This window comes from Ambystoma mexicanum, chromosome 1p (genome assembly GCF_040938575.1).
Source record: "Ambystoma mexicanum isolate Mex_15411 chromosome 1p, UKY_AmexF1_1, whole genome shotgun sequence".
In the NCBI taxonomy this organism is placed as follows: domain Eukaryota; kingdom Metazoa; phylum Chordata; class Amphibia; order Caudata; family Ambystomatidae; genus Ambystoma; species Ambystoma mexicanum.
This window is the reverse complement of record NC_090921.1, coordinates 183,211,532-183,235,886: the sequence shown is the minus strand read 5'-3', so window position 1 is coordinate 183,235,886 and position 24,355 is coordinate 183,211,532. Positions and strand designations below refer to the sequence as shown.

General features: G+C 43.2%; 2 protein-coding genes across 2 annotated transcripts in view; one reads left to right on the top strand and one right to left on the bottom strand.

Moving 5' to 3' along the window:
* DNAH2 (dynein axonemal heavy chain 2) overlaps positions 1-24,355 on the top strand; it is a 3,498,763-nt gene that overhangs the window by 2,242,209 nt on the left and 1,232,199 nt on the right. Inside the window, exons 45-47 of the mRNA XM_069646273.1 lie at positions 4,918-5,055; positions 5,755-5,913; positions 22,579-22,731. Coding sequence (XP_069502374.1) covers positions 4,918-5,055; positions 5,755-5,913; positions 22,579-22,731 — 450 coding nt within the window. The remainder of the gene's footprint in view (positions 1-4,917; positions 5,056-5,754; positions 5,914-22,578; positions 22,732-24,355) is intronic.
* Positions 1-24,355, bottom strand: part of LOC138567785 (uncharacterized) — an 82,564-nt gene that overhangs the window by 25,047 nt on the left and 33,162 nt on the right. The window lies entirely within an intron of this gene.

Below are 24,355 nucleotides of genomic sequence, written 5' to 3'. Positions count from 1 at the left end.
AAGGAGATTATTGAATTCTAGATATGCCTGGCTCTCAAAGTAAGCAGCTCTGTCCAGGATTTTGAGTAAGAAGGGGACGGTGGTGATGGGCCTGTAATTAGTAAGGGTGCTCGGGGCTAAGAACTGTTTTTTGAGTAGGGGGTGGACCCAAGCATCCTTAAGGATATCCGGTATGATGCCTGTGTTGAATGAGGTGTTTATAAGGGCGGTGATGAATGGTGCTAGTTCATAGGTAGCCTCCTTAATGATGGGGGCTGGGCACGTGTCGCCCTGGCAATTAGTTGTTTTGAGTTTAATGACGATATCTTCTACCTCTTTAATGGAAAGTGGCGAAAAGCTAAAAGGTTTATGGGTGTGATGGGGAGGGTTAGTCGATCCAGAGGGAATAATATACTTTAAGTCAGTCGATAAACTGCTTTTTTTCACATTAATTTTAGTTTGTAGCGTGGTATTTTTGTCTAAGAGCCCTGTTTGTATATTAGAACACCATGTACTATCTTTGATACAGGTGTCAGTGGGGCTGACAGTGATTCTAGTTCTTTAAGTATCTTAAAGAGCTCTTTGGTGCTCGATTTAGCTTGCAAGATTCAATTGTTGCAAGTGTCTTTTTTGGCGTGGAAGATTGCCTCTTTGTAATTAAAGGATGTTATCATAAGGCTGTCCTTATTCGCAACTGAAGGAAGGCTTTTCCAATGGGCCTCTGCATTTCTCTTTTCCTTGTGTAGTGCTCTCAGGTGTAGCGTAAACCACGAGTTGAGGTGAGCACGAGGTTTGGGTTTCCTTAGTTTAATTGGGGCAGTGGTATTCATGGCTTTAAGTATGGTTTGATTGAAGGTGTCAACTAGAACTGTGGGGTCCACGCACGACACCAAGGCATTATTTAGTATGGGTAGAATTAGTGGGAGCAGTTTCTCCCTTGTTATGTCCCTTTTGTATCTCGTGCTGATGGAAGGTGCAATGTTCTGTTTAGAACATTGGTTGTTCACTTTGATGTTAAAGGTTATCATATGGTGATCTGACCAGGGGCAGGGTGTGTTAGACACTATATGTTTACGCTGCAGTTCAGGTCGACCAACCAGTCAAGGGTTCTCCCTTTGTTGTGGGTGGGTTCTTGAATGTGATGGGAAAAGCCCAAAGTTAAAGAACTGGCAAGGTCCAAGGCTTTATGGTCATTGGGATCTTGGAAGCCAAGATTGAGATCAACTAGTAAAATCATTTGTGAGTTAGGCTTGGTGGTAGCTGATAGGAGGGTGGTGATGTCATCTGCAAAGGTGGAGACAGGTCCCGGTGGCCTATAGATGAGGTGCAAGGAGATGGTTTGGGTAGGTGAGACAGGCAATTTGACAGACAGTAACTATGCTGATGGAATATGCTGATTAGGGATGAGTCTAAGGTCTAGGGAGTGTCTGGAGATGAAGGCGACGCCTCTGCCTTTGGATTGGTTGGTATCTCTGGCATGTCTAGTGATGGAATAACCACTAGGAATGGCGAGAGAGAGTAGTGGTCCTGCTGCTGCGTGTAGCTAGATCTCCGTAATGGCTAGGAAATGTAGATCTTGGGCTGTGATGTAATCTACAATATCCAGTGCATGGGCAAGGAGAGACCTTGCATTGATAAGGGCACTGTTAAGCGTGGTAACTTTGTCAGTGGTATGATTAATATCTTTGTTATTAGAGGGAGCTTTAAGCGGGGTGTTTTTGGTAAGTAATAACTTGGGCATGTGTGTGTGTTTGCTATATGTATTGAGGGATTTAACAGCAGTGGTGAGAGAGTGTTATCATAGGGCTGCGCGTGGGAATCTGGAGCCTAGTCTGATGTTCCTAAAATGCAAAGCGCAAGGTTGATTCGGAGTAGGTTTGGCAGCAAAGTGTTCCAACCATAAGGCTGGAGAGTTTGGGTAAGGGTTGGAGGTAGCACGTTGGTAATGGGCATAGTGCTGATGGTATGCTGTAAGCACCGGGGCAGGAAGGTGGATGGGGGAATGCTCTCTGAAGGTGGGGGTCTAGAGCTAGTAGTGCCTGATGAGCACAACGTAATGAGCCTATTATTCGAGGTGATGGTGGGCTTGGTTGGTATATCCCTGCTGATGTTAGGAAATAACAAGGCAGGTGTTAGTCTGATACAGAATAGCAGTAGTTTGTAGCATATTAGATAGGGCATGTACGTAGTGAAATAGGATCTTGGCGTGTGAACAGATTAACTAAGGTCAAGAGGGATGCACCAAATGAAGAGGGCACATCAAGTAAAATCATGGGAGGTACAAGAATGCAATGGAGAAAATCAGTTTGGATCACATGGGCCTAAAAATGCAATGGGGCGAATTAACGTAGATCAGAGAGCACAGCAGTGTAGTGGATCAAGACAATTGCGTTCAGCTGGGGTGCATAAGATGCAGTTGAGTGTATCAGCTTAGATCAAGTAGGGCACACAATAGATCAAATTGGATCAGATAGGGCATGCAGATACTATGGAGCAAATGGCACTCTGATTAAGTTAAAAGTGAATGACCCATGGCTGAGGGGGGGGGGTTTGGGGAGGGGAGAGAGACCATTTTATAATTGGGGCAAGTTAGTATTGTGTGATTGTTACTGTATATTGTTGTGACTTAAATGCCAATAACATTTGATTTTCCCCCCCAAAAAATTGGAAAGCAGCAAAGAGGAGTGAATCCTTGGTGAAGATGAATGAATGATAGTTTATTTGTATAGCGTCTACACACATGTGTTTCAAAGCGATTAAAGGCAAGGGTGGGAGCAAGGGAAATTGCAATGACATTCTAACAAGGCCTTGAGACATTAAGAATGTGAAATTAACTATCATACTAGGCCTGGCGATATTTCATATAGTGCAAGAGCTAGGACAAAGATAGGGAAGGAAGGAAGGAGATGAGAACAGACAAGCGACTATCATACTAGTCCCAACAACATTTCTGGTAGTGCCAGAGATTGATAGGAGGTGCGGGAGGGGGAAGGAGAGAGCAGGAGAGGAACAAAACAAGCAACTATCGTACTGGGGCTGACGACATTTCAGATAGTGCCGGAGAGGGAGGGGGAAGGAACAAACAAGCTACTATCGTACTGGGTCAGTCAACATATCTCACCGAGTCAGTGCATAGAATAAAGTAAGGGAAGGGGGGAGGGAGAGAGGGAAAAAGATAGGGAGAGGATGAGAAGATTGAGAAGCGGTGAGTGTGGTGAAAAAGAGGAAGAGGCAAAGCCGGCGGAATACAGTGTTATCGTGCGGAAAAAGCAAGTGGAGCGAGCACATCAAGTTGCAGAGGTAAGTACTGAACACAAAATGTTGCAAGAGAACAGCAAGTTCAAGCCAGGGTTCAAGCCATTGATAATAGAAGGAAAGGTCAAGTGGACCTGCTATACCTCTGTGAAGCGGAAGAGAAGAAGTCAATATCTGAAAGTTGATCTTGGGAAGGGAGCACCAAGATCACAGTGTTGTGTGAACTTTTATTGCCTTCATCTTGGTGAAAGGAAACCCAAGACCACTGAATTGTATGAATTGTATTGCCTTCATCTTGGGTAAGGGAAACCCAAGACCACTGAATTGTGTGAACTTTATTGCCTTGATGTTGGTGAAGGTAGTCCCAAGACTACCTAGTGGTATGAACTTTGTTGCCTTCATCTTCAGGAAAGGAAAGCCCCAAGACTACACGCTGTGTGAACTGTATTTCCCTTTGGAACTTGGGGAGGCGAGACCTGAGACCAACAAATGATGTGAACTGTGATATTGATGAATCTAAGGAAGACTTTGATCAATCTGTAGCGGAACAAGGTTATGTTGGAACTATATTGAACTTGCATCAGAAAACTCTATTTACCAAATGTGGAACATTTACTTTGGAACGCTTATAATTAGTTGAGAAAATTTCCCCCACTAGTTTTGCTGTAGTTGTGAGGAGAGCATAGGTTCTTTACACAGACAGAACCTTGTTTTAGACTAATAAGACATGGACTTTCCTTAGATTTCTTTAGGCAGGGAGATCCTGCCATAGCATAGGGTTAGTTAAACGTTACACCACCCTGAACATTAATAAAGCTTGGTTTAAATATACTTTTGTTGTCTGTCATCTCTCCTGCTACCATGGCTTTCTCACAACATATATGGTCTTACTGCAGGTGCTTTAAGACACTTAGCACACAGAAGGCCTCTGTGTTAGTCCATCATAATATTTGGAATGTCCTTTGTAAACCTACCTGTGATGCCGGTACCCAACCACTTTTGAAGAAAACACAAATTATTGAGGATAATTATTAATGTTTCCATCTACTTTATAGTCTGTGTTCTTTAAATATATATAATATATAATATATATATATATTAAATATATCCTTCTAGCATGAATTCATGTCAGAGAGACATCATTGTTAAATTATTTTTAAATAATACATATTAGCTCTAATTGACAATCCTTTTATGGAGATAAGTTTCATTCTGAACAGCTGGTCTGATGTTTAATAGGTCTGTGTTAAAATCTGTATTTAGAGCCTCAGTTCCTGGGTTGGTTGGGGATGTCCAATGATCATCTTTTATCCGCTGTAACCCTTCCTTAGGAATACAGGGGTCCATCAGCTTGAGTATTTCTAGTGAATTTATTTGCAATGCCTCTAAATTTGTGAAACATGTTTTATTACTTTTTTTCTCGTCTGCTCCAATTTATCATTTTTTAGCAGGACATTTTTATCCAAAAGGACAACCCAGTTTTGGGTATCTCTGTAACCGCCTGGTATTCAAGCTTGTATTTTAACTTTGCATTCCCCAAAGATATTGAAGTGGAGGATGAATAGTTAGGAAACCTACTATCAGATAATTAACGTCATCTTACTGTCAAGACTGTTGTGTTTGGCAGTGTCATGAGGATTATCATTTCTAACCTTCTACCTCTGTTATTGTGTGTTCCTTCAGGTTTCTCTCCTGTTTGAAGTTTCTGACTTGGCCGTTGCCTCCCCTGCGACTGTGTCCCGTTGCGGTATGGTTTACACAGACTACACTAATTTGGGCTGGAAGCCATATGTCCAGTCGTGGTTGGAAAGAAGGCCCAAGGTATAGTAGCCTGAAATATATATATTTTTTTGCTGTGCTTAGCTTTCTATCATCCAACTCTATAATGGGCAAGAAGCCCTCAAGCACGTGCTTGAAACACTCCAGGAATAGGATTTCACCTACAAAAGATTTCCGATTCCCACTTTTCAGTATAATGGCTTTAGTGTTAGCCATGCACAATGATGATTGCCCAAGTGCAAATCTCCTTTTAGAAAGTGCCTTTCTAGGATTAGCCTTCTATGGCCATTTTGCTCCTTTTCAGATGCGTTTGTTGATTTGCACTACACAGTTCCACCCTGGCACACTGCAAGTGAGCCACGTGGTTAATCAGATTTAGACCATATTCGTCCTGCACATTGTTATGTTCTCATTAGTAACTGTCAGTCCAATCACTTCACATAACTTGCTTATTGAACATGGCCTGCCTTCAACCATGTTTCTTTGCGTGGCATTTATTGATCATTTTGTCAAACACCATTTTGTTTCCAGCCCCACCATTTCTAATTGAACAACACCACAAGGCAGCATGATTCTAGGCATGAACTTTCAATAGCTCTGTTTTGAAAGTTTATGATAAATGCTAGTATTTGTAGATTAACATTTAGTGATGCAAAGAAGGCTAACCCTTCAAATACACATGTTGGTTTAATCATGTTTATACTTGTGTCCTCTCTAATGGTCACTCGTTTGTGCACACAGGGAGAAGTGGAAACCCTGCAGCAGCTCTTTAGCAAGTTCACGGAGAAGCTGCTCAATTTTAAGAAGAATTCCTGCAAAGAGCTGGTGCCCATCCCTGAAATCAGTGGAGTTGTTTCACTTTGCAAACTCTTTGATTCACTTGCAACTGTGGAAAATGGGGTGAGTTAAGTTAAACGAAAATTAGCAACATTTGTAAAGCATAAAGTTGAACACTGGGCCTCTCAAGAAGGAAGAAGAGACAGAGCACAACTGGGTCCAGGTATGAGACATGCACATGCACAAGTAGGACACACACACTCTTGTTTGTGTCCTATTAACAGTGAACATACTAACATCATGTATGGGATGTGCCCGTCATCTGTAGTCAGGCCATTGCCATCCTTGATCAGTTGGAAACACCACATTGCAAACACCCTGCCAGACTTTTTTGCATTATGCTGTTAACTGATGCTGCAAGTCTTGAGTTACTGCCATTCTATCAAATGTAATATTAAATATGATAAATCAATTTGTTAACATTTTTTAAAAAAAAGATTAACAAAAAGCACCCCACACGAAAAAAATTCAGAAAAGGGCAAAGGTGTGGGTTAGTGTAGTTTGGAGCGGTAAGGTAATTTGTACCAGCGAAACCCCTCATTTAGAAAATAAATAAAACTATGCACATTCGTGAATGTTCAGTTAGAAAATAAGAACGGATCGGCACATATCCGTAAGTTTTTACCAATTTCTAAGTCATGGTTTACAAAGCCCTGACATTAAAATATGATTTTCAGCTCCCTGCAAAATGTAGTTTCGCTGCTGTGCTCAGCATATTCCTTCCAATATGAGCAATCAGTGCTCCAGATAAGATTTTGAGGTGGGAGTATTTTACTCCCTATTTTCAAACTTTGAGAGTAAAAGTCATTTCAAGAGAGTAAGAGTTTTCTCATTTGTAAAATGTATGTGACATCCAGCCAACGTTTGTAAAAACGGTATATGCGGCAGATTTCTGCATTGTGACAGCATAAACCTTTCATTATTTCTCTACCGTCTGGCCATTTGATCTCTCCTGTATATATTTAAATTTTGAAAAACAAAAAAAACCTAGCCAAATATATATAAAGCAAACATGAATTGTATTGTGGGTTTACAGTTCAATAGCAGAATTGTCTTTCGATGTTTAAGAAAGTCATCATTTCCTAGAACTATTACTACCTAAGAGTATGCCAATGTTATGATACCCAATGATACCTAATGTTATGATACAATAGTGCAGAGAGACACATTTTATACCTAATCTCATGGTCAAATGGTTATTTATATAGCGTTTTATCAATTCGATGCCTAATCTCATGGTCAAATTGTTATTTAGATAACACTTTTGGCAAAGCACTGTACATAGAACATATTTATCACAATTACCACCAAACCAAAGTTAGTACTCCTTTATCAACCGCGAACAAATGAAAGGCTGAGTTGGCCTTGCAGGATTCAAACCTGCAACCTACAGATCACAAATAGATTGCAACAATGGGTGCTCAACCAGCTGAGCTCTCTTATTGGCTAGCATCCATCAGAGGTCGGCTGAGGTGTAATGATCACAGTGCCTAGATGTTGGATGAGCCCTGCATGAAGCACTAAAGTTAAATACCTATCTGGATTATTACAGGGACAGGTTTTGCTGAGTTTCTATTTCAGTAACAAATGTAACTTTCATTTGTTTGTTTTTTAACAGCGCTTGCACTTCCTGGAGAGTACATTTTGGATGTTTCGAATGTAATCTTAAAGATTTGAGAGGCTTGTAACACCTGTGATTGGTGTTATTACAAACACCCTTGAGCAAGGACTCTGCTGCCACTGACCATTTATAGTAATGTACCCCATTGACTGCGAGGTTGAATGGATGTAAACTAGACCGTGCATGCTCATGATTTTACATGCTGTTTTTATAATTAGCATGTAAATTAAATTATAAGTGTAAAAACGATCTGCCTCCGCTAGAGTGTAAAAAGTATGCAACAGGCAACCATAACATGACAAAACCTGAAAATGAATAGCACCCATTAGAAATAAAACACTTGTTCAGCAAAGAGGTCTGGTTTCAAGCAATTTATTAGATGTATGCATCTTGAAGAGTATGCACACAGCACAGGATCTCTGAAAAATAAAATTGTGCAATACTGGTTTGCTTTCACTGGAGGAAAAAAAGCATAATGTGTTACAAAAGATGAATTCTCAATTGTAACTTAGTTTTCGATCTTATTAATTATACAATCCTAAAATGCTAGGAAAATAAATATACACAGTGCTTCTGTTTGTTCCATGAGCATCTACAGACAACACAGCAGAAGCTGAACATAAAGAAACCATTCCCTTTATCACGGTGTGTGGCTACTTAATTTCTTTTTTCAACCATATGTTTTATTGAACAAATCAAAATTATCAAGACAATGAAATCAGATCAGCAGTTACAGCAAATTCAACACAAATGACAAGCAGTTCACAGATTAAAGAGAAAGTGTGGGGGAGCGCTTGTTCTGTCCTTTACACAGGGGTGGTTGTCTGATTGAGTTTCATACTCCTGGGAACTCCAATATTTTTACTCTTAGATCCAGCAAAGGCTAATCACTGAAGCCACCTTGTCAATGGGGGTCTCCTCGTTAGACCTGGACATTTTTCTGCATAATCCATAAACAGAGCCCATGTATTTCTAAACAAGTTCAGCTTACCATCACAAATTGCTGATATTTTCTCAGCCAATACAATGTCCCAACATTTGGACCACCAGGAGGGAACTGACGGGCCTCCAGGGCACTTCCAGAGCCGGTCCAACACGATTTTGGCAGCAGTAAGTAGATGTGTACATAGGTGGACCAGCTGACCAGTGAGCGGGAATTTGCCACACCCTATTTCTCCTAGAAGTACAAATCCCGGATCCCACGGGATTGACAGCCCTGTTATCTTTTTTATCCGGTCCAGCACCTCCCTCCAGTAAGTCCAGGACCTCTGGCAGGACCATAGCAAATGAAAAATAGTTCCCACCACCGGACACCCCCTCCAGCACTCCTTTTGGGATGTTTGGATTAGATTTGTGGAGCAGTACCGGGGTCAGGTAGTACCTATAGCAGATCTCATATCCCCCCTCTCTATTTGTGATGCATTGGGTGCTCTTGTACAACCAGATCCAGATTCTCCCCCACTCTTCCGTATCTATTGGGCGCCCCAAGTCTCTTTCCCAGCTTTGCATATATTGTTCTTTTATAGTTGGGTCTGTTTTATCTAGTAGGTGATAGAGTGTGGCGATTTTCCCCTTTGGAGCTGGAGAGGTCAAAGTTTGTTCTAGGGCCGTGAGACCCCTCGATCCCCCTTCCCTGACAATTTTCTGCTAAAGCCAATGTCTGAGCTTGGAGCAGTGAAATCTCTCACTCTGACACCTTGAACTTGACCTTGCAGTCTTCAAAGGTGCAGCAAAACTCCCTTACAAAGTAATCCGCGAGTGTCTGCAAGCCTTCCGCCCACCAGGCTTTAAAGCTTTGGGGGTGCAGTCCTGGGGAGAAATCGGAGTTATTCCAGATCGGGTTGAGCGGACCCAGGGTGCATGTGCAGCCACACTTGCGTGCAGCCCATTTCCAGTTGGACAGCGTGTTTTTCGTTGCAGCGAGAGGGGAAAGGAATGACTGTGATTGTGTGGCTGGATGTGTGGAAGATCGACCGGGGGCAGGAGCTCCATGCCTCTTCTATCTGTTTCCAGCATGACTGGTCTGAAACTTGTGCCCATGTGAATGCGTGAGATAATTGCGCTGCCTGCCTATACCTTGACACGTCTGGGACACACAGACCCCCAAAGCATCTGCCGCAGAGCATGATCTTTCTGGCTACTCAGGGTTTCTTGCCTCCCCAAAAGAATTTCAATATTTTTCTCTGCAAAGAATTCAGATCAGTTTCTAGAATGTGTACCGGAAGGGCGGTGCATTGGTAAATCAGACGGGGAACAAGATTCATTTTTACAGCTGCAATTTTCCCCAGCCACGATATCTCCTGTTTAGTCCAATGTTCAAGGTCCTTTCAGAACTCACGGAACCGAGAAGGGAAATTGCATTGGTAGAGGCTTGAGGTACGATTGGGCAGCTGTACGCCAAGGTTTCCCATCAAGTCCTTTGCCCGCAGGATCGGGAGCACCCGAGCCAGGGATTCCATTAGTGTAGTGGTGAAGTTAACCCCCAGGGCTGCAGATTTATTGTAATTTATCATGAATCCCGACGCTCTGCCAAAAGCCTCGATCTCAGACCATAGGGGCCCCTGGAGGTGTCCGGCTGGGTTATTGTTAGGAGCACGTCATCAATGCATAATACAGCCTTCTGCTCCCATCCACCAACGCTAAATCCAATGATCCTAGTGTTTCGTTTCTCCGCAAATTGTTCCATTGAAAGAGTGAACACTAGGGGCAATAGGGGACAACCCTGTCTAGTTGCTCTTGTGACGTTAATGGTCCCAAATCTGATCACATTGACCTGGAGTTGAGTGGTTGGGTTTTGATAATTGGCCATCACCCATGTGACGAAGTTCGGGCCCATACCCAGGTGTAAGAGTGCGTTCTTAACATACCTCCAGTCGACCAGGTCAAACGCCTCATGGGCATCAAGCGAGAGGACCAGCATTTCCTCCCACAGTCTCTATGCACTTTCTATAAGGTCGATCGTCCGTCTGATATTATCATGCGTCCCCCTCATTTGGGTTAAACCTGTCTGGTCATGGGCAATTATGTCGTGTAGGAACAGTTTCAGCCTGGAAGCGAGCATCTTTGAAAATATATTTCCATTGTTGTTCATCAACGTTATTGGTCTGTATGAGGCAACTTGGACCAGATCTTTCCCTGGTTTATGGACTAATATAGTTAGTGACTCAGCCATGGATCTTGATATACTCCCCGTAATCAGGAAAGAGTTAAATAAGGAGGCTAGATGAGGGGCCCGGATTTGGGAATACATTTTATAAAATGTAGATGTTAGTTCGTCTGGGCCTGGGGTAGAATTCTTCAGGGATTTAATGGCCTCTTCTATTTCCGCACCTGGGATTGGGGCTTCCAGTGGTTTTAGTTGGTCTCTGGCCGAGAGGGACAAAGGCGACCCCAGATAATGTTTCTGGGGCTCAGATGGTAATAAGGATCCTGCCATAATATTTCAGTGATGAGCTTCTAGGGCTGCCATTTTTTCTTTTTCTGAGTAGAAAGCATCACTGTTCACCCCCCACCCCTCGCCAACAGAATGTTATTCTATTCCTTCTGTGGCACTTTTGGCGATTATGAGCTAAAATATGATTCGCTTTATTGCTCTTACTATAATAAAACTGTTTAGTGTATGCCAAGGATTCAGCTGAACGATCATCCCAGCGTATTTCCTGTTAGGGAGGAATCTCTGTTTAGGCTGAATTTCCTAACCTAGTGTGTCCCCCAGCAGCTTTGCTGGATTTTTGGGGTTTATTGTTTTCTCCTGCCAAGAGTGAGACTCTTTTACCCTCACTCTTGGGCATGATTTGAGTGTGTTTCTTTGAATCTAGATGTGTTTAATGGGCTATGGGGTCTTTTACCCCATAGGGCTTCATGTGTTTTTGTGATGTGTGTTACACAGCACCCTCAGTGCAGTAACACAGGGGTGTCATAGTGACCCCCCAGTATAGACTCCATACCCTGGGACTGACTACTGTCTCCCAGGGCATGTAAAGTCACCATTGACTTTACTAGTCTTAAATTCTAAACAGAACCAGTACAAACCATCATACTGTGGACGTATTGGCTGGGGCAATTCAATTGCCCCGGGGTCTGTTAGTCGAGGGGGCACGCTCCGTCCCCCCTGATCGAGTTTTGGCTGGTGGCAGTGGATACTACTTTTTATATTCAACCGCGTATATTTTCCTATGGGATTTCCCATTGTTTTAGGCTACTATCTTTATTTAATTATTTACGGTAGCCTCGAACATACCGCCAGTTTATTTAATTAATATTAATTCTCCGGTTGGTATTTTTTGCCAAAACTTGATTCTAAAATGGCGTTTGTGTTCTCTTCTGTGACTCCAACCCAAGTAGAGCCCTTTGGTCCACTTTTTGGCGGGCTTCTCCACAGAAGCCCTCCAAAGTGGTGCCACTCTGTCTGGGGTATTAGGAGGGGCGAAGGGGGATTTAGGCAACTCAAGTTGCACTCCGTCCTGATTGGCCCAAGTGGTGAGCCGGCCGGCTCACCACTTAGCATGTTTGAGTGACAGCTAGGCTGAGTGAATGGGGGTTTTCTGCATAAAAGCAGGGCTTTGGGGACTGGAACTTCAGAAGTCGCCACAGGACCTAAGAATCCGACGAGGGAGAAGCTGAGCCGACCTGCCACGACGACACCACCAGTGGAGCCCTGCTGGACCGTCTCACCACTTTTCCCAACGACAGAGATCATCTCCCGCCGGAGAGTCTTCTTCCTTTGACTGGTGGGGATAACCAGTTTCACCATCATTTCGCCTTCCCGACGTACCTCATTGCTGCCTTGCCTGTGCCAAGCACCCCGGCAACCGGGATACCACGTTTTACCACGACCGCGAAAAAAGGTACCACCTTTAACCGGAAAACTCTGCGGCTGGTTTCTTCCCTGGCAGTGCAACGACCTTCATCTTTCCTCCAAGTCGAGATCTTCTCTTCCCCTGGACGACGACGCGACTTGCACCCACTGCCAGGAACAACTGCCACCGCTGGAGGATCCTTCCCACTTAAGGTACCGTGTCCCGCCTGGCTTCCCTTGCCACCGACTGTACGGGGTAGATTTAGCCCCCGGCTTTCGAACCTGGGTTGGCATGGGACAGCCTGGCTAAATTTTCCTGAGCCTCTCTAAACTCTTTTTGAACTCTCTGCAAGACTTTCTAAGCCTAGTGTAACTGTGTGATCTTGGGCGCATTTGTGCTCTGCTCTCTCTAAGAGTGGGCCCAGCCTTTGGACTTTGGCTCACCAGTGACTTTTGCTCTTCTGCCTTGCTAACAGTGTTCCTGAATCTTAGAGTGGTGTACCTTTCCATATTCTGTCTTTTTCCCTCCCTTTCTCACAAAGTTTTTTGGAGTGCCATCTAGTTAAGCGCTCACCTCTGTATGAAAATAAGTGGTGTTTTACTGAGACTTATCTGATAAGGAAAAAGGGGTGTATATATATATTACAATAGTAACTGTGTTTAGAATATTTTACAACAAGAGTGCTGGAGTGTTTCAAACAGTGTGTTTTGTTTAAAAAATAAATTATTATATACTTTGATACCAAAGCTCTGGTCAGTGTTTGCTTGTATTGGTGTGTCTGAGTGCCTATTGTGTATACTTTGCATACTGCCTAACTCTTCTTGAGAGAAGTCTGACTGCTCAGCCACAGCTACCAGGTAAATCTGGGTGGTACAGACTGCTACCAAGTGGGTTTACTGCTAACACCTGTAGTCCTAAATCTTTTGCAGTGGTCCCCAAGGGAACTGCACAGGTTTCTGCCTAACATTTCCAAAGCTATTTTAGCGGTGCGGTTTCTTTTTTGAAAGGCTTCAGAAAATACATTCGGTTTCAGAGGCTTTTCTCCATGGCTTCCAATTACATCCATGTAGATAAAAATCAAAAGAAGCGTTCTGGTTTCTGTCAAATAACCTGACCTTTGCACTGACCTCTTCTCTAAACCTGTGCATAATTGTATGCAGGAAAATAATAAAGTTGTTGTATTTTCAAGATTCTCATGCGTAAAAAAAGTCTGGTACGACACTTTATCTGGAGGCCTGCGAACAATGAGTACTTCGTAGGGTTTTTCCTACTGCAGAAGCAATCATTTCTGTGGAAATTGGAAGATATTCCATGCCTCTTCTTGCCTTATTGGTTGAAAGGCCAGAAGATCAAAGAAGGAAAGAATCGGTACCACATACCCATACCCCTATCCCGTCATCATGTACAAAAGAGGAGGAAGAAAACCCTAAAGATGGCAAACATTTTCCGGAAAGGTGCCTAATCAATATTTAATTCATTCTCTGAATATGTGCATTTATTACTTTAATGGTAACCAACAGAAGATAAAGAATGTTTTCATAAAGTCAAAACAGAAAGAACAGAAAACAGGATTTTGAGATCCTTGTCAACCTAACCACCTTTTTAGGCGAATACATCCTGGCACCATACGTTCTTCATTCTAAACTGTCTTTTATCACAGACATTGAAGCAGCAAGACCAGTTTATCAACGGCTCCTGATTTATGAGGCCTACAGAAGAAATATTCAGGAAGCAGACACGTGTAGGAGAGAATTCTACTTCTCTTCTCCAAGTGTATGCCTTCCTCCTCCCTTCCAAAACCTTCCCTTTACCTGCTACTCCTGTTCACCCACATCTTTTTGTTTTTCTGTTAAACTTGTCTGGTGATGAAACTTTACTAGCAGAATTTTATTGATTCCCTAATAAAACAATTTACATCATATATTGAACTTGAACTTGATTTGGAGAAACTCCAAACCTTTTACTGAATTCGAAACATCTGTACTGTTTATACCTATTCAGTTCCACTCAGGAGCTCAATAGTTATCCTACGCAGTTATAGTTAATACTTGTACTTGCTATGTGATTATGGCACTGTGCGAAGGACAGTATTTCCTTAAGTGCACAAGAAATTGTGTGTAGTTCAAGTGCCGATGCTGATCGCAGAACGCCAGACAGTATTTCCCCCAAGTGACGACGCTGATGATGGAACACAAGACACTATTCCCTGATGCGCACCACTTACTGGAGACCTGAAGCTTCTTCTAACTTGGACTGCTTATTTCTTCACTAAAGCTGCAGTTGAACCTGTGCACTACGTTAGGACTTTGCAGCGCTCTTCGCTAAAATAATGTACTCTGTTCAATAGGAACTCCTAACAAAGTGACCACGCGCAAGCTACACTTTCTCACTACATTCAGCGCATGCCACATTTCAGAGGACTGTAGGCTCTTCCTCCCAAACAGATGCAGTCTCATATTTACAGAAAAAGAAATTTACTGGTCTAATGTTCTATTATTAAATCCTTGTATCTTAGTTTAGTTGCTCTCATCATATTCTATAAAACTGGAAAACGTCTTCTTCCTGTATCTATATACCTTCTGTGCTCCCACTGGCTTAATTGTTATCTGCCAATTTCTTGTTTCTTTTCTTTAGAAGCTCTGCTTACGCCCTGCTTCACAGAGCCTCTCCTAAACAGGTCCTGCTTCTTCAAAACTCTAGATGAAAGGGAGTTATAGAATTCCAGCAAAGTTCAGTTTTGACTGAGAACAATTCCAAATCACTCTGATTCATGTATTCTCCCTCCATTTTGGTTTGGGATTCCCTGGAATTCCTAAATCCTTAGTTAAGCCCAAACACACTCTGTTCCCAACCAAAGTCCCTCAATGAATTCTTCCCCTTTGCTGGGGAAAACACATATTCACTCTATGAATGATTGGTAACAGCTTGGCAGACCGCCTAAACATGCCTGTCTTTATGATGGTGTGTTGAAGTCAGTGTCAGGCAATGTGCGTGGGTGGAAATTAGATTTTAGTAAGAATAGTGAGAAGGCTGAGACACTTACAAATGTTAATATTTCCTTGGCGGGTCTTTAGATTGAAGAAGAGGTGACCATGAGTTAGTTTTTTATTTGAGTATTTTCATAAGGCAGTACCGCTTCCACTCATCACTGATTAATGTTTCACTGGCTCTAAAAATCTCCTCCATATTCCACTCAACCACCGTCTCTCCTGCCTTGTCTCTGGGTCTGTCACCTCCTTCTCATCTGACCTATCCAAACAACCCACACCTTCCCATTTCCTGCTTGTTTTCTTAACTGCCTCCCTGACCACAGATTTATCTTCTGACCCTGGCTAATTTTGCCCTATCTTGCCTGCCATTGAGGGATCAAAGGTACAGAATGTTTTAAAATAAGGGTTAGGCCCACATCTTTTCTCCGTATCCAGTGTTGGAGGAATGGTGGCCCACGCTGTAGAATGTTCATGCTCGCTTTAGGGGCCAGGAGCGTGGTTCCCCTTAAGGTGAGGGCAGGCATGTTTCAACCTTATGGTATTCTAGGGACCCGCCTATCCTCCTCTTCTGGATTTCTGTGGCTGATGTACGGGGCATGGCTTTGGATGCTACCTCGTATGAGCTCTGGCTCTGGGCTCTATTGTTTCCCTTCCTGCAACGCTGTTTGCATACTGCTCATGTGGGTTTTTTTAGGCGAAAACTGTGTCTGTCTCTCTCTCGATTGGCTTGTCTTCTCAGCCACTGTGTGTTTAGGTGTTTTTGTGTGGGTTGCTGCTTGTCCTTTGACTTGTGGATATTCTGCTTCCAGGTTTATTGTTTTTCTGAGATTAGAAGAACTTCTCTGCCAGCCTTTTGAGTCTTAGGCATTGGGCGACGCAATTTGGCACTGCACATGAAAAAACTGGCACGTGGAGAAAGGATAGGAAATGTACCTTCCCAACTGCCACCAATCCCCCTCTGGTGTAGGACTGGTTCAGGATTCCTCCCTGGTTGGCCTCCCACATCAGGTTGAGAGGGTTTCCCCATCCCATCCCATCTTGATAAGGTCAGGGTACTGACCTTGTCACAGTGTTTGAAACTTGCCTTAGTGAATGTTTGCAACTCCAATCTAAATAGATCCCTTTTTGTTTGCCTATGCACAGAAATGCCAAGACTGGTCATTTAAAAATGTAATGTCTGTATCAATTCCTCTGTTCAGACATAATTCCCATTTTGCGGGGATTCTATGACTACTTTCTAAGGTCCCTCAACGGTCCCCCCCCCCTATTTTTCTGGACCACTGACATCCTCTTGGTGGCCAGAGGAACTGCCATGGTGACCCTTTTTGCCTTATTTAAGGTGTGGTCCTCAATTGCCCAAACCGCTCCCAATTCCAGGGTACCTCTCAGGCACCTCATGCTTGCTGTAGGGTGAATATATTACCCTGCATTGGTTTTTGGGAGTATGCCAGTGGCAGAAGTAATTTAATTTTGGCTTGAGCGGGGGGTGCAAACTGTTAGCACATTGCTTGGCCAATGTACTCTTTTGGTAACCAGTGGGGTACCAATGTATTTTTAATTCCTGCCTGTGTCTATTTTGTATTTTAAGACCTCCTTTGTTCAGGATAGCCATGATATAGTCATGCAATCCCATTGAGTTGAACAGTAATGCTGGGAGGCTCAGGACAGAGAGTGTAGGATTTGCAAAAAGAAAATCTCCCTAACTTGATTAGCTAAAGTAACATCTTACACTGATGAGATTTGGACAAAAGAAGTGAGCCCAACAGTTTCAGAACACACCATCAAAAGCCTCCAACATGAAATTATGAATGTCAGAAATTATGAAATTCGGTCTTCCTTCTGAATCCTCAAATGCTGAAAAGCCAAATGTGAAGATACAGACAGCAAATCCAGAAACGCCAGACTGGTCCATGACTCAAATTAATAAACCTTGAATGCCATGTCCTTCTTGGCCAGTCTGATGATATGATGAACAGTTTTCCGCTGAACACCTTGAACCTCTGCAGTAGTCTGCATCACAATAACCTATAAATCAGTGTGATCTAGCTTGGGAACTGTCCCCAAATGCTTCTGTACTTGCAACCTCCCAGGAGCAAAACTTTGAACACTTGTATTTCCTTTGTGTGGTGAAGAAAGTCACATGAGGATAATGATAATACAAATAATATCACTTTTCGAGATATTTTGTTTCGTGCTGGAAACCTCACTCTTCTATGCTTTGTTATAATAGTTGGTACCCGTACCTACATTTTTAGTACTCAGTACATTCACATTGTAAGGCGGTCTTGCCAGAATTAAAACCTATGAAGTGCAGTCTGACCTCATGTCTTTGGTGAGTGCTTAACTTGCGAGCTAACAATTCAATGTTAGGGAGAATTCTCTCTTTAGGCTGAATTTCCTAACCTAGTGAGTCCCCCAGCAGCTTTGCTGGCTTTCTGGAGTTTTTTTTTTCCTCCTGCCAAGAGTGAGACTCTTTCTCTCCCACTCTTGGACATGATTAATGGTATTCCTTTGACTGTTAATGTGTTTTATGGGCTATGGGGTCCTTTACTCCATAGTGTCTCATGTGTTTTTACTATGTGTGTTACACAGCACCCTCCGTGCAGTAACACAGGGGCATCATAGTGACCCCCCACCATAGACTCCATACCCTGGGACTGACTACTGTCTCCCAGGGCATGTAAAGTCACCATTGGCTTTACTAGTCCCAAATTATTAACAGAAACCAGTACAAACCATCATATTGTGGACGTACTGGTCGGGGCAATTCGATTGCCCCGGGGTCTGTTAGTCGAGGGGGCACGTCTCCGTCCCCCCTGATCGAGTTTTGGCTGGTGGCAGTGGAAAACTACTTTTTATATTCAACCACGAATATTCTCCTATGGGATTTTCCCATTGTTCGAGGCTACTAACTTTAATTATTTAATTCTCATAGCCTCGAACATACCGCCGGTTTATTTAATTAATATTAATTCTCCGGTTGGTATTTTTTGCCAAGACTCGATTCTAAAATGGCATTTGTGTTCTCTTCTGTGACTCCAACCCAAGTTGAGCCCTTTGTTCCACTTTTTTGGTGATCTTCTCCACAGAAGCCTCCAAAAGTGGTGCCACTCTGTCTGGGTACCACAGGGGGTGTGGGAGGGGGTTTAGGCACCCTGGACCGAGTTACCCTGGTAACTCGGGTCGCACTCTTGTGTGATTGGCCCAAGTGGTGAGCTGGCCGGCTCACCACTTAGCATGTTTGAGTGACAGCTAGGCTGAGTGAATGCAGGTTTTCTGCATAAAAGCAGGGCTTTGGTGACTGGAACTTCAGAAGTCGCCACAGGACCTGAGAATCCGACGAGGGAGAAGCTGAGCCGACCTACCATGACGACACCACCGGTGGAGCCCTGCAGAACCGACTCACCACTTCCCAACGACAGAGAAGATCTCCAGACTGGAGAGGCTTCTTCCCCTGACTGGTGGGCACAACCAGTTTACCTTTCTTTCTTCACACCCCAGCCCGGTTTGTGGTCGAACTGCCCGTGCCAAGCACCCCGGCAGCCGGATAGCCACTCACCACTGAACCGCGAATCACCGGACCGCTCCTTGTACCTGAGAAAATTCGCGGCTGGTTTCTTCCCTGGCAGTGCAACGGACTCCTGTCTTTCTCCACGACGAGATCCTCTCTTCCCCCGGACGAAGCACCGACTTGCACCCGCTGCCAGGAACAACTGCCCCCGCTGGAGCGTTCTCACTACTTTAAGGTACCGTGTCCGCCAGGCCTCCCTTTCTAAAGATTGCTACAAGGTAATAATAACTCCTTAACCTTCTGGACTGGGCTGGCCGCCTTGACCCTCTAACTGGTCCCTTTCTGTGGTCCAACTCCTTTTTGAACCTTTACAAGACTTTTGTGCACTGCAACCGTGTGACCTTGGACACATTTCATTTGGATCCTCCGAAGGTGGATCCGGCTTCTTGAACTCTAACTACACGGTTTTACTTTGCCTTTCTCCCTTGTTGTGTTCTTGAAAAAGTGTTGGGATATGTTTCAATTTGTTCTCTGCTTTACTCTCCCTTTTTAAAACGAACTATTAGAGTGCCATCTACGTTAAGCGCTCATCGCTGTCTGAAAATAAGTGGGGCTTTACTTAAGACCGTGTTTCTGAATTGCTTATTATTAGTGCCTGTTTGTTTTTCTAGATGTGGTTTTTAAATAAATAATGATATCTCTTTTACACCAAGCCCTGGTCAGTGTTTACTTGTTCTATTGTGTGCTCTTGACCTATTGTGAATACTCTGTATACTGCCTAGTTCTTCTTGAGGGAAGTCTGACCGCTCAGCCACAGCTACCAAGTGAATCTGTGTGGTACAGACTGCCACCAAGTGGGTTTACTGCCAAACACCTGTAGTCCTAAATCTTTTGCAGTGGTCCCAGAAGGAACTGCACAGGTTTCTGCCTAACATTCAACATTTTTAAATCATAATCTATTACTGACTGATGAATGATGTTCTTCTGTGAAACAGTCTGCATTCCTTATTGGGGTTTAAATTCACATTATCTTCTCATCTAAGGTAAAAAACTTGCAATGAAAGGCGTTTTGGGCAAAGTCCACATCCACTGCATGAAAACCTTGCTGCATGGCACAGTCACATTCATTCCTCCCCACTTGAGTATGTGGTGTATTGCTCTGGTATTTTCTGTTTTCGTCATTGCCTTTTGAGTCATGTGCTGTAAGAATTGTATAGACTTGAGTTTCCATAGATTTCTATACAGTTGGAATACCTTGTCCAACCATTTGTCACTGACCGACAAACCTTGGCGGTGGGTCATCAATCTGTCAAAGAGGCACCTGTCATTTTCTCGTGAAAATCTTGAATGTGTTTCCCTGCTAGAGAGGATTCTCTCACACCTGTGTTTGGGGGGGTGGAAGGGCACCTTTCTAAACATTGGCAGCCTGGTTCCTGAAGTTTTTCCTGTCTCGGGTCACTTGGTCAATAAGTCAATCGGTCAAGATCAACTCTGAGGACGGGGTGCAGGGAAGACGGGAATACATGGTACCACAGTACCACGTTGCACAAGGGAATGTCCACAAAATATATTATAAACATATACTTTATTGCTTGGTTGTACTGCGCTTCCGCCATCCCAACTGGTTGAGACAGCTCACGTTTGCAGTTTCCCCAGTAAAGCTGCCTCGTACAGATGTGCTGAAAGTTTAAATAAGTATGTTTACATTATGCAAGCCACATGCACATGCGCACCCCTCCGCTTGCTGGCCCCATTCTCTTTACCATCACATCATCAGTCGCCACACCCCAGTTCTGTTTTTCTGCCTCCTGGGTATTTTTTGCTGTTTTCTGACCCTCCCTTTTTCTTCCACAAAGGTGTCTTCGTCTGTTATATGACATTCAAGTCCTGCTCCAAGAAGCTATTAATAGTATTCTTATTATTAGGGTATTTATTGAGTGCAGACCTAGCTTTGAGAAATAAAGAAGTGCATTAGGTTGTGGGGGGACATTTCCCCAGCGGGTGCCAATCCCCACCGTGCATGTGTCTGATGCCATCCTGCGAATAGTTGTGTATTGTCACATAGTATTTGACCCCAGATTGGTCCAGTACCAAAGTAAACTAGAGTTTGTCAAGCACTGAAAGGCCCCAGAAGTAGAACAGAGGTGGGCGAAGTATGTTTAAAGGAACATGCACCAAAGTCATCTGTATGGACATAGGGGAAGTTTGCACCTTCAAGATACAGCTCAGAGGGACCCTTCTAGTGCTATCTTCAACCCTGCCAATCCCACTTCCCCAGTCTGGATCTCCTCAGACAGCATGGGGAAGTTGCTATCCACCCTTCCCCCTTGGTTGCTTAATTTAGAAGCATGGCTCCTGAGTGCATGACCATGTGACATTCTGTTCTTTCTGACCCTAACATGGCAGTCCTTCAGAAGCTTGGAAACCTTCTATAAGAGCTTGGTACCATTGCAAATTTGACTAGGTGGTTGCAAAACCTGTTTGGGTAAAAGCCATCCTCCCATGTATGTCATTGCTGTATACATCTGCCATGCATATGGAAAAAAGGGGATGGGAGGTCAGAGTATGTAATAATTAGTCACCATAGTCACTACTGTACTTCTTGTCCATATGCCCCTTTCCTCCAAATGCCATTCCCCTTTGCCTGCTATTTCAGTTACTGTCCTGGGCTTGGCCATTTAGAATGGACTGCCAGGCATTGCCGAGGGGCATACCCATCAGGGATGGAGCTAAACTGTGTGCATATCCTCCACGTTTGTTCAAATATGTTGGTTTTTTTGTGCTGGTCCTATCCATGCGTCGGGCACATCCTATGAGTATGGAGAAAAGGGGACTATGTACTGATTTGATTTGATTTTTTACATTTATAAAGCGCAGCAAACGAAATGAACCGTATATCAGCGCAGATGACAAAAGTCTAAAGGTAGATAAAAGAAAATAGAGAAAGATCCCAGATGAAATAGGACCATCTACCTAAAAAGGAAAGTCTTCAGTGCCTGGCGAAATTGAAGAAGTGAGCTCATAGTTCTTAATGATAGCGGCAGAGAATTCCACAACCTGGGACCAAAGACCGAGAATCTTCTGTCCCCTCTGGTTATAAAAACTGAGTGAGGGATAGTAAGGAGATGTCCGTCACAAGATCGCAGTTGTCTCATAGGTTGATATGGCTGTATTAGCTCTTGTAAATACAGCGGAGCAATACATTTAGCACGTGTATAGGCAATACAAGCTGTCTTGAATTTGATACAATCATCGACTGATAGCCAATGCAGCTTCTGGCGAAAAAGTGAAACATGATCAGTTTTCCTCAACCTAAATATTAGTCTGATGGCCGCATTTTGTGCCCTCTGAAGCCGCTGAAGCTGTTTGGTAGGAATACCCAACAATTGACTATTGCAGTAGTCTAAAGTCTAAGTGGGCACTCGTTAAAGCTCCTACCACAGATGCATGATCTTTGGTTGGTATATAGGGGAGTGCTTGAGGTAGCATTTGGAGGACAAAATGTACTGCTTTAGTCTTGGCTCCCACCTGAGCTTCACAGCCCAGGTCTTCTTGCCACATACAACCCAGATTTTTTACTTTGGATACAAATTTAAGACTCTTGCCCAAGAGTAATGGAATAAGCAGCTTCATGGCTGCTGACAACCGGTTTTAGGTCCAAATAGAATTAATTCAGTTTTAGCAGCATTGAGTTGCAAATAATTCTTGGACATCCAGTACATAGTGGTATGTACTATGAGAATAGTAGTGCGCTTCTTTTCAATAACCATGCAGTCCTGATATTCACAGATGTTTTCTTTTCTTCAGGTGAATCCAGCAGATAGCGACAACTACACCCGCATGATAGAACTCTGGTTCATATTCTGCATCATCTGGTCTGTATGCGCGGCTGTTGACGAGGAGGGGCGCAAGAGAATCGACAACTACCTGCGTGAGATGGAGGGCTCTTTCCCTAACAAGGTGACTTATAGGCAGGCCAGAATAAATTACGGGTTATATTTCAACGCTGGAAATAATCATGGGGGGAAACAATATTTCTTTTAGCCAACGACACACCCTTCCCAACATATTTTAGGACTCTTTCAATTTTATAAACAATCTCAAGTCTTGGAATATTTGGGGAAAGCGTTGGATAGTGGCTCAAAAAAATATAGTTTCCCCCCTCGATGTTTATTTGCAGCGAAATCACTGGGTACCTAAATTACTATGTTGTCAGTTTATATATTACCTCTGATGCTAGGTTTCATTGCACTTATTTAACAGATTATTGAAGTTTTCTGTGTATTCTGCAGGTGCAGAGAATAACACGTCACTTGCGCACAATGTCTTTGATGTGTTATCCTGAGTATTAATTGCAAATCACAGGTTCACAGCGCTGAATAGCGGATGGCATGTCTATGGGAATTCTCATTCGAAAACATTGTATGAGTGGATCTTATTTGTGTGGTAAAGTTGTTTTTAAATACTGATGTTGCCTTTACACGACACACAAAGCCCCTTCCGTTTGGTGGAGCCTGCTGTTTGCTTATTGGGCTTGTTTGGCTTGCTTGGCTATTTCTTATGACATCTATGTCCACTCAATGCACTCGCATGAATTATAAGCATCTTACATTTGTTTAAGGTGTTAACAAAGAGGGAGGGTTATCGTTATCCTGCCTAGAAGAAAGTAAAGCGGACACCAATTCTGAATGCATATAGCTCATGTATTTCTACTACTTTCCTGTTAGTGCTTTGAATATCAAATGTATGTTGAAAGGTTCTTGTCTGCCCTTGTTCTCACTCCTTTCCTGCTTCCTTCTGATGAGCATGTTATTTTATGCTATTTTTTTTTTAAAAGGGCAAATGTGCTTCTCAGAAGAGGCTTCATTGCGCTGAAACAGACCAAGGAGAGGTGTTGCTGCAAGATTGGTGATCATACACAAAACTGATTTAAGGATTAGAGATTAGGTTTTAAGAGTTTCCTGAAGTAAGAGTCAGCTGGTGAGCTTTGGAGGGAGTGGTGGTTCATTCGAGGGATTGGTGGCTCTGAGTGAGAATGCTCAGCCTCTGCATTATTTTGGATTGGGAGGGCGGAAAGCTCAGACGATAAAAGGTGGACGATGTGAGAGAGGATGCATCAAGCATAGATATTTTCAGATGGTACTTTTGGCTACTGGAAGCCAATGTAGTTGTTGCAGTGCGGTTTTAATGTGTGCTTTCTAGGGGAGTTTTTTTTCACCTTATCCCCCCCCCCCCACCACCGACGCCTGGTAGAATAGTTACTAACTCTGCCGTCTATTGGAAGAATGTCTAGGTAAACTTCCTTACATAAACCAAAACGATTATTCAGGTGAGCTGATGAGAAAAAGTAAAAAATGGTCAAAGGTTTTTAAGAAGTCTAATTTAAGCAAAGCAAGATTGTAGTGTTTTGCCAACCTTTGCTGACATAGAAAGTGTGCTACTTATAATCATTTCAATTTTACGTACTTGGAAGTAAGCTATGTGCATTTTCATTCAACTCGAACTACATGAAATTCTGAAAGTATCTATACAAATCTCGACTACTGTGATCTAACTCCTACTCTTACCTTTCCATTACCTTGTT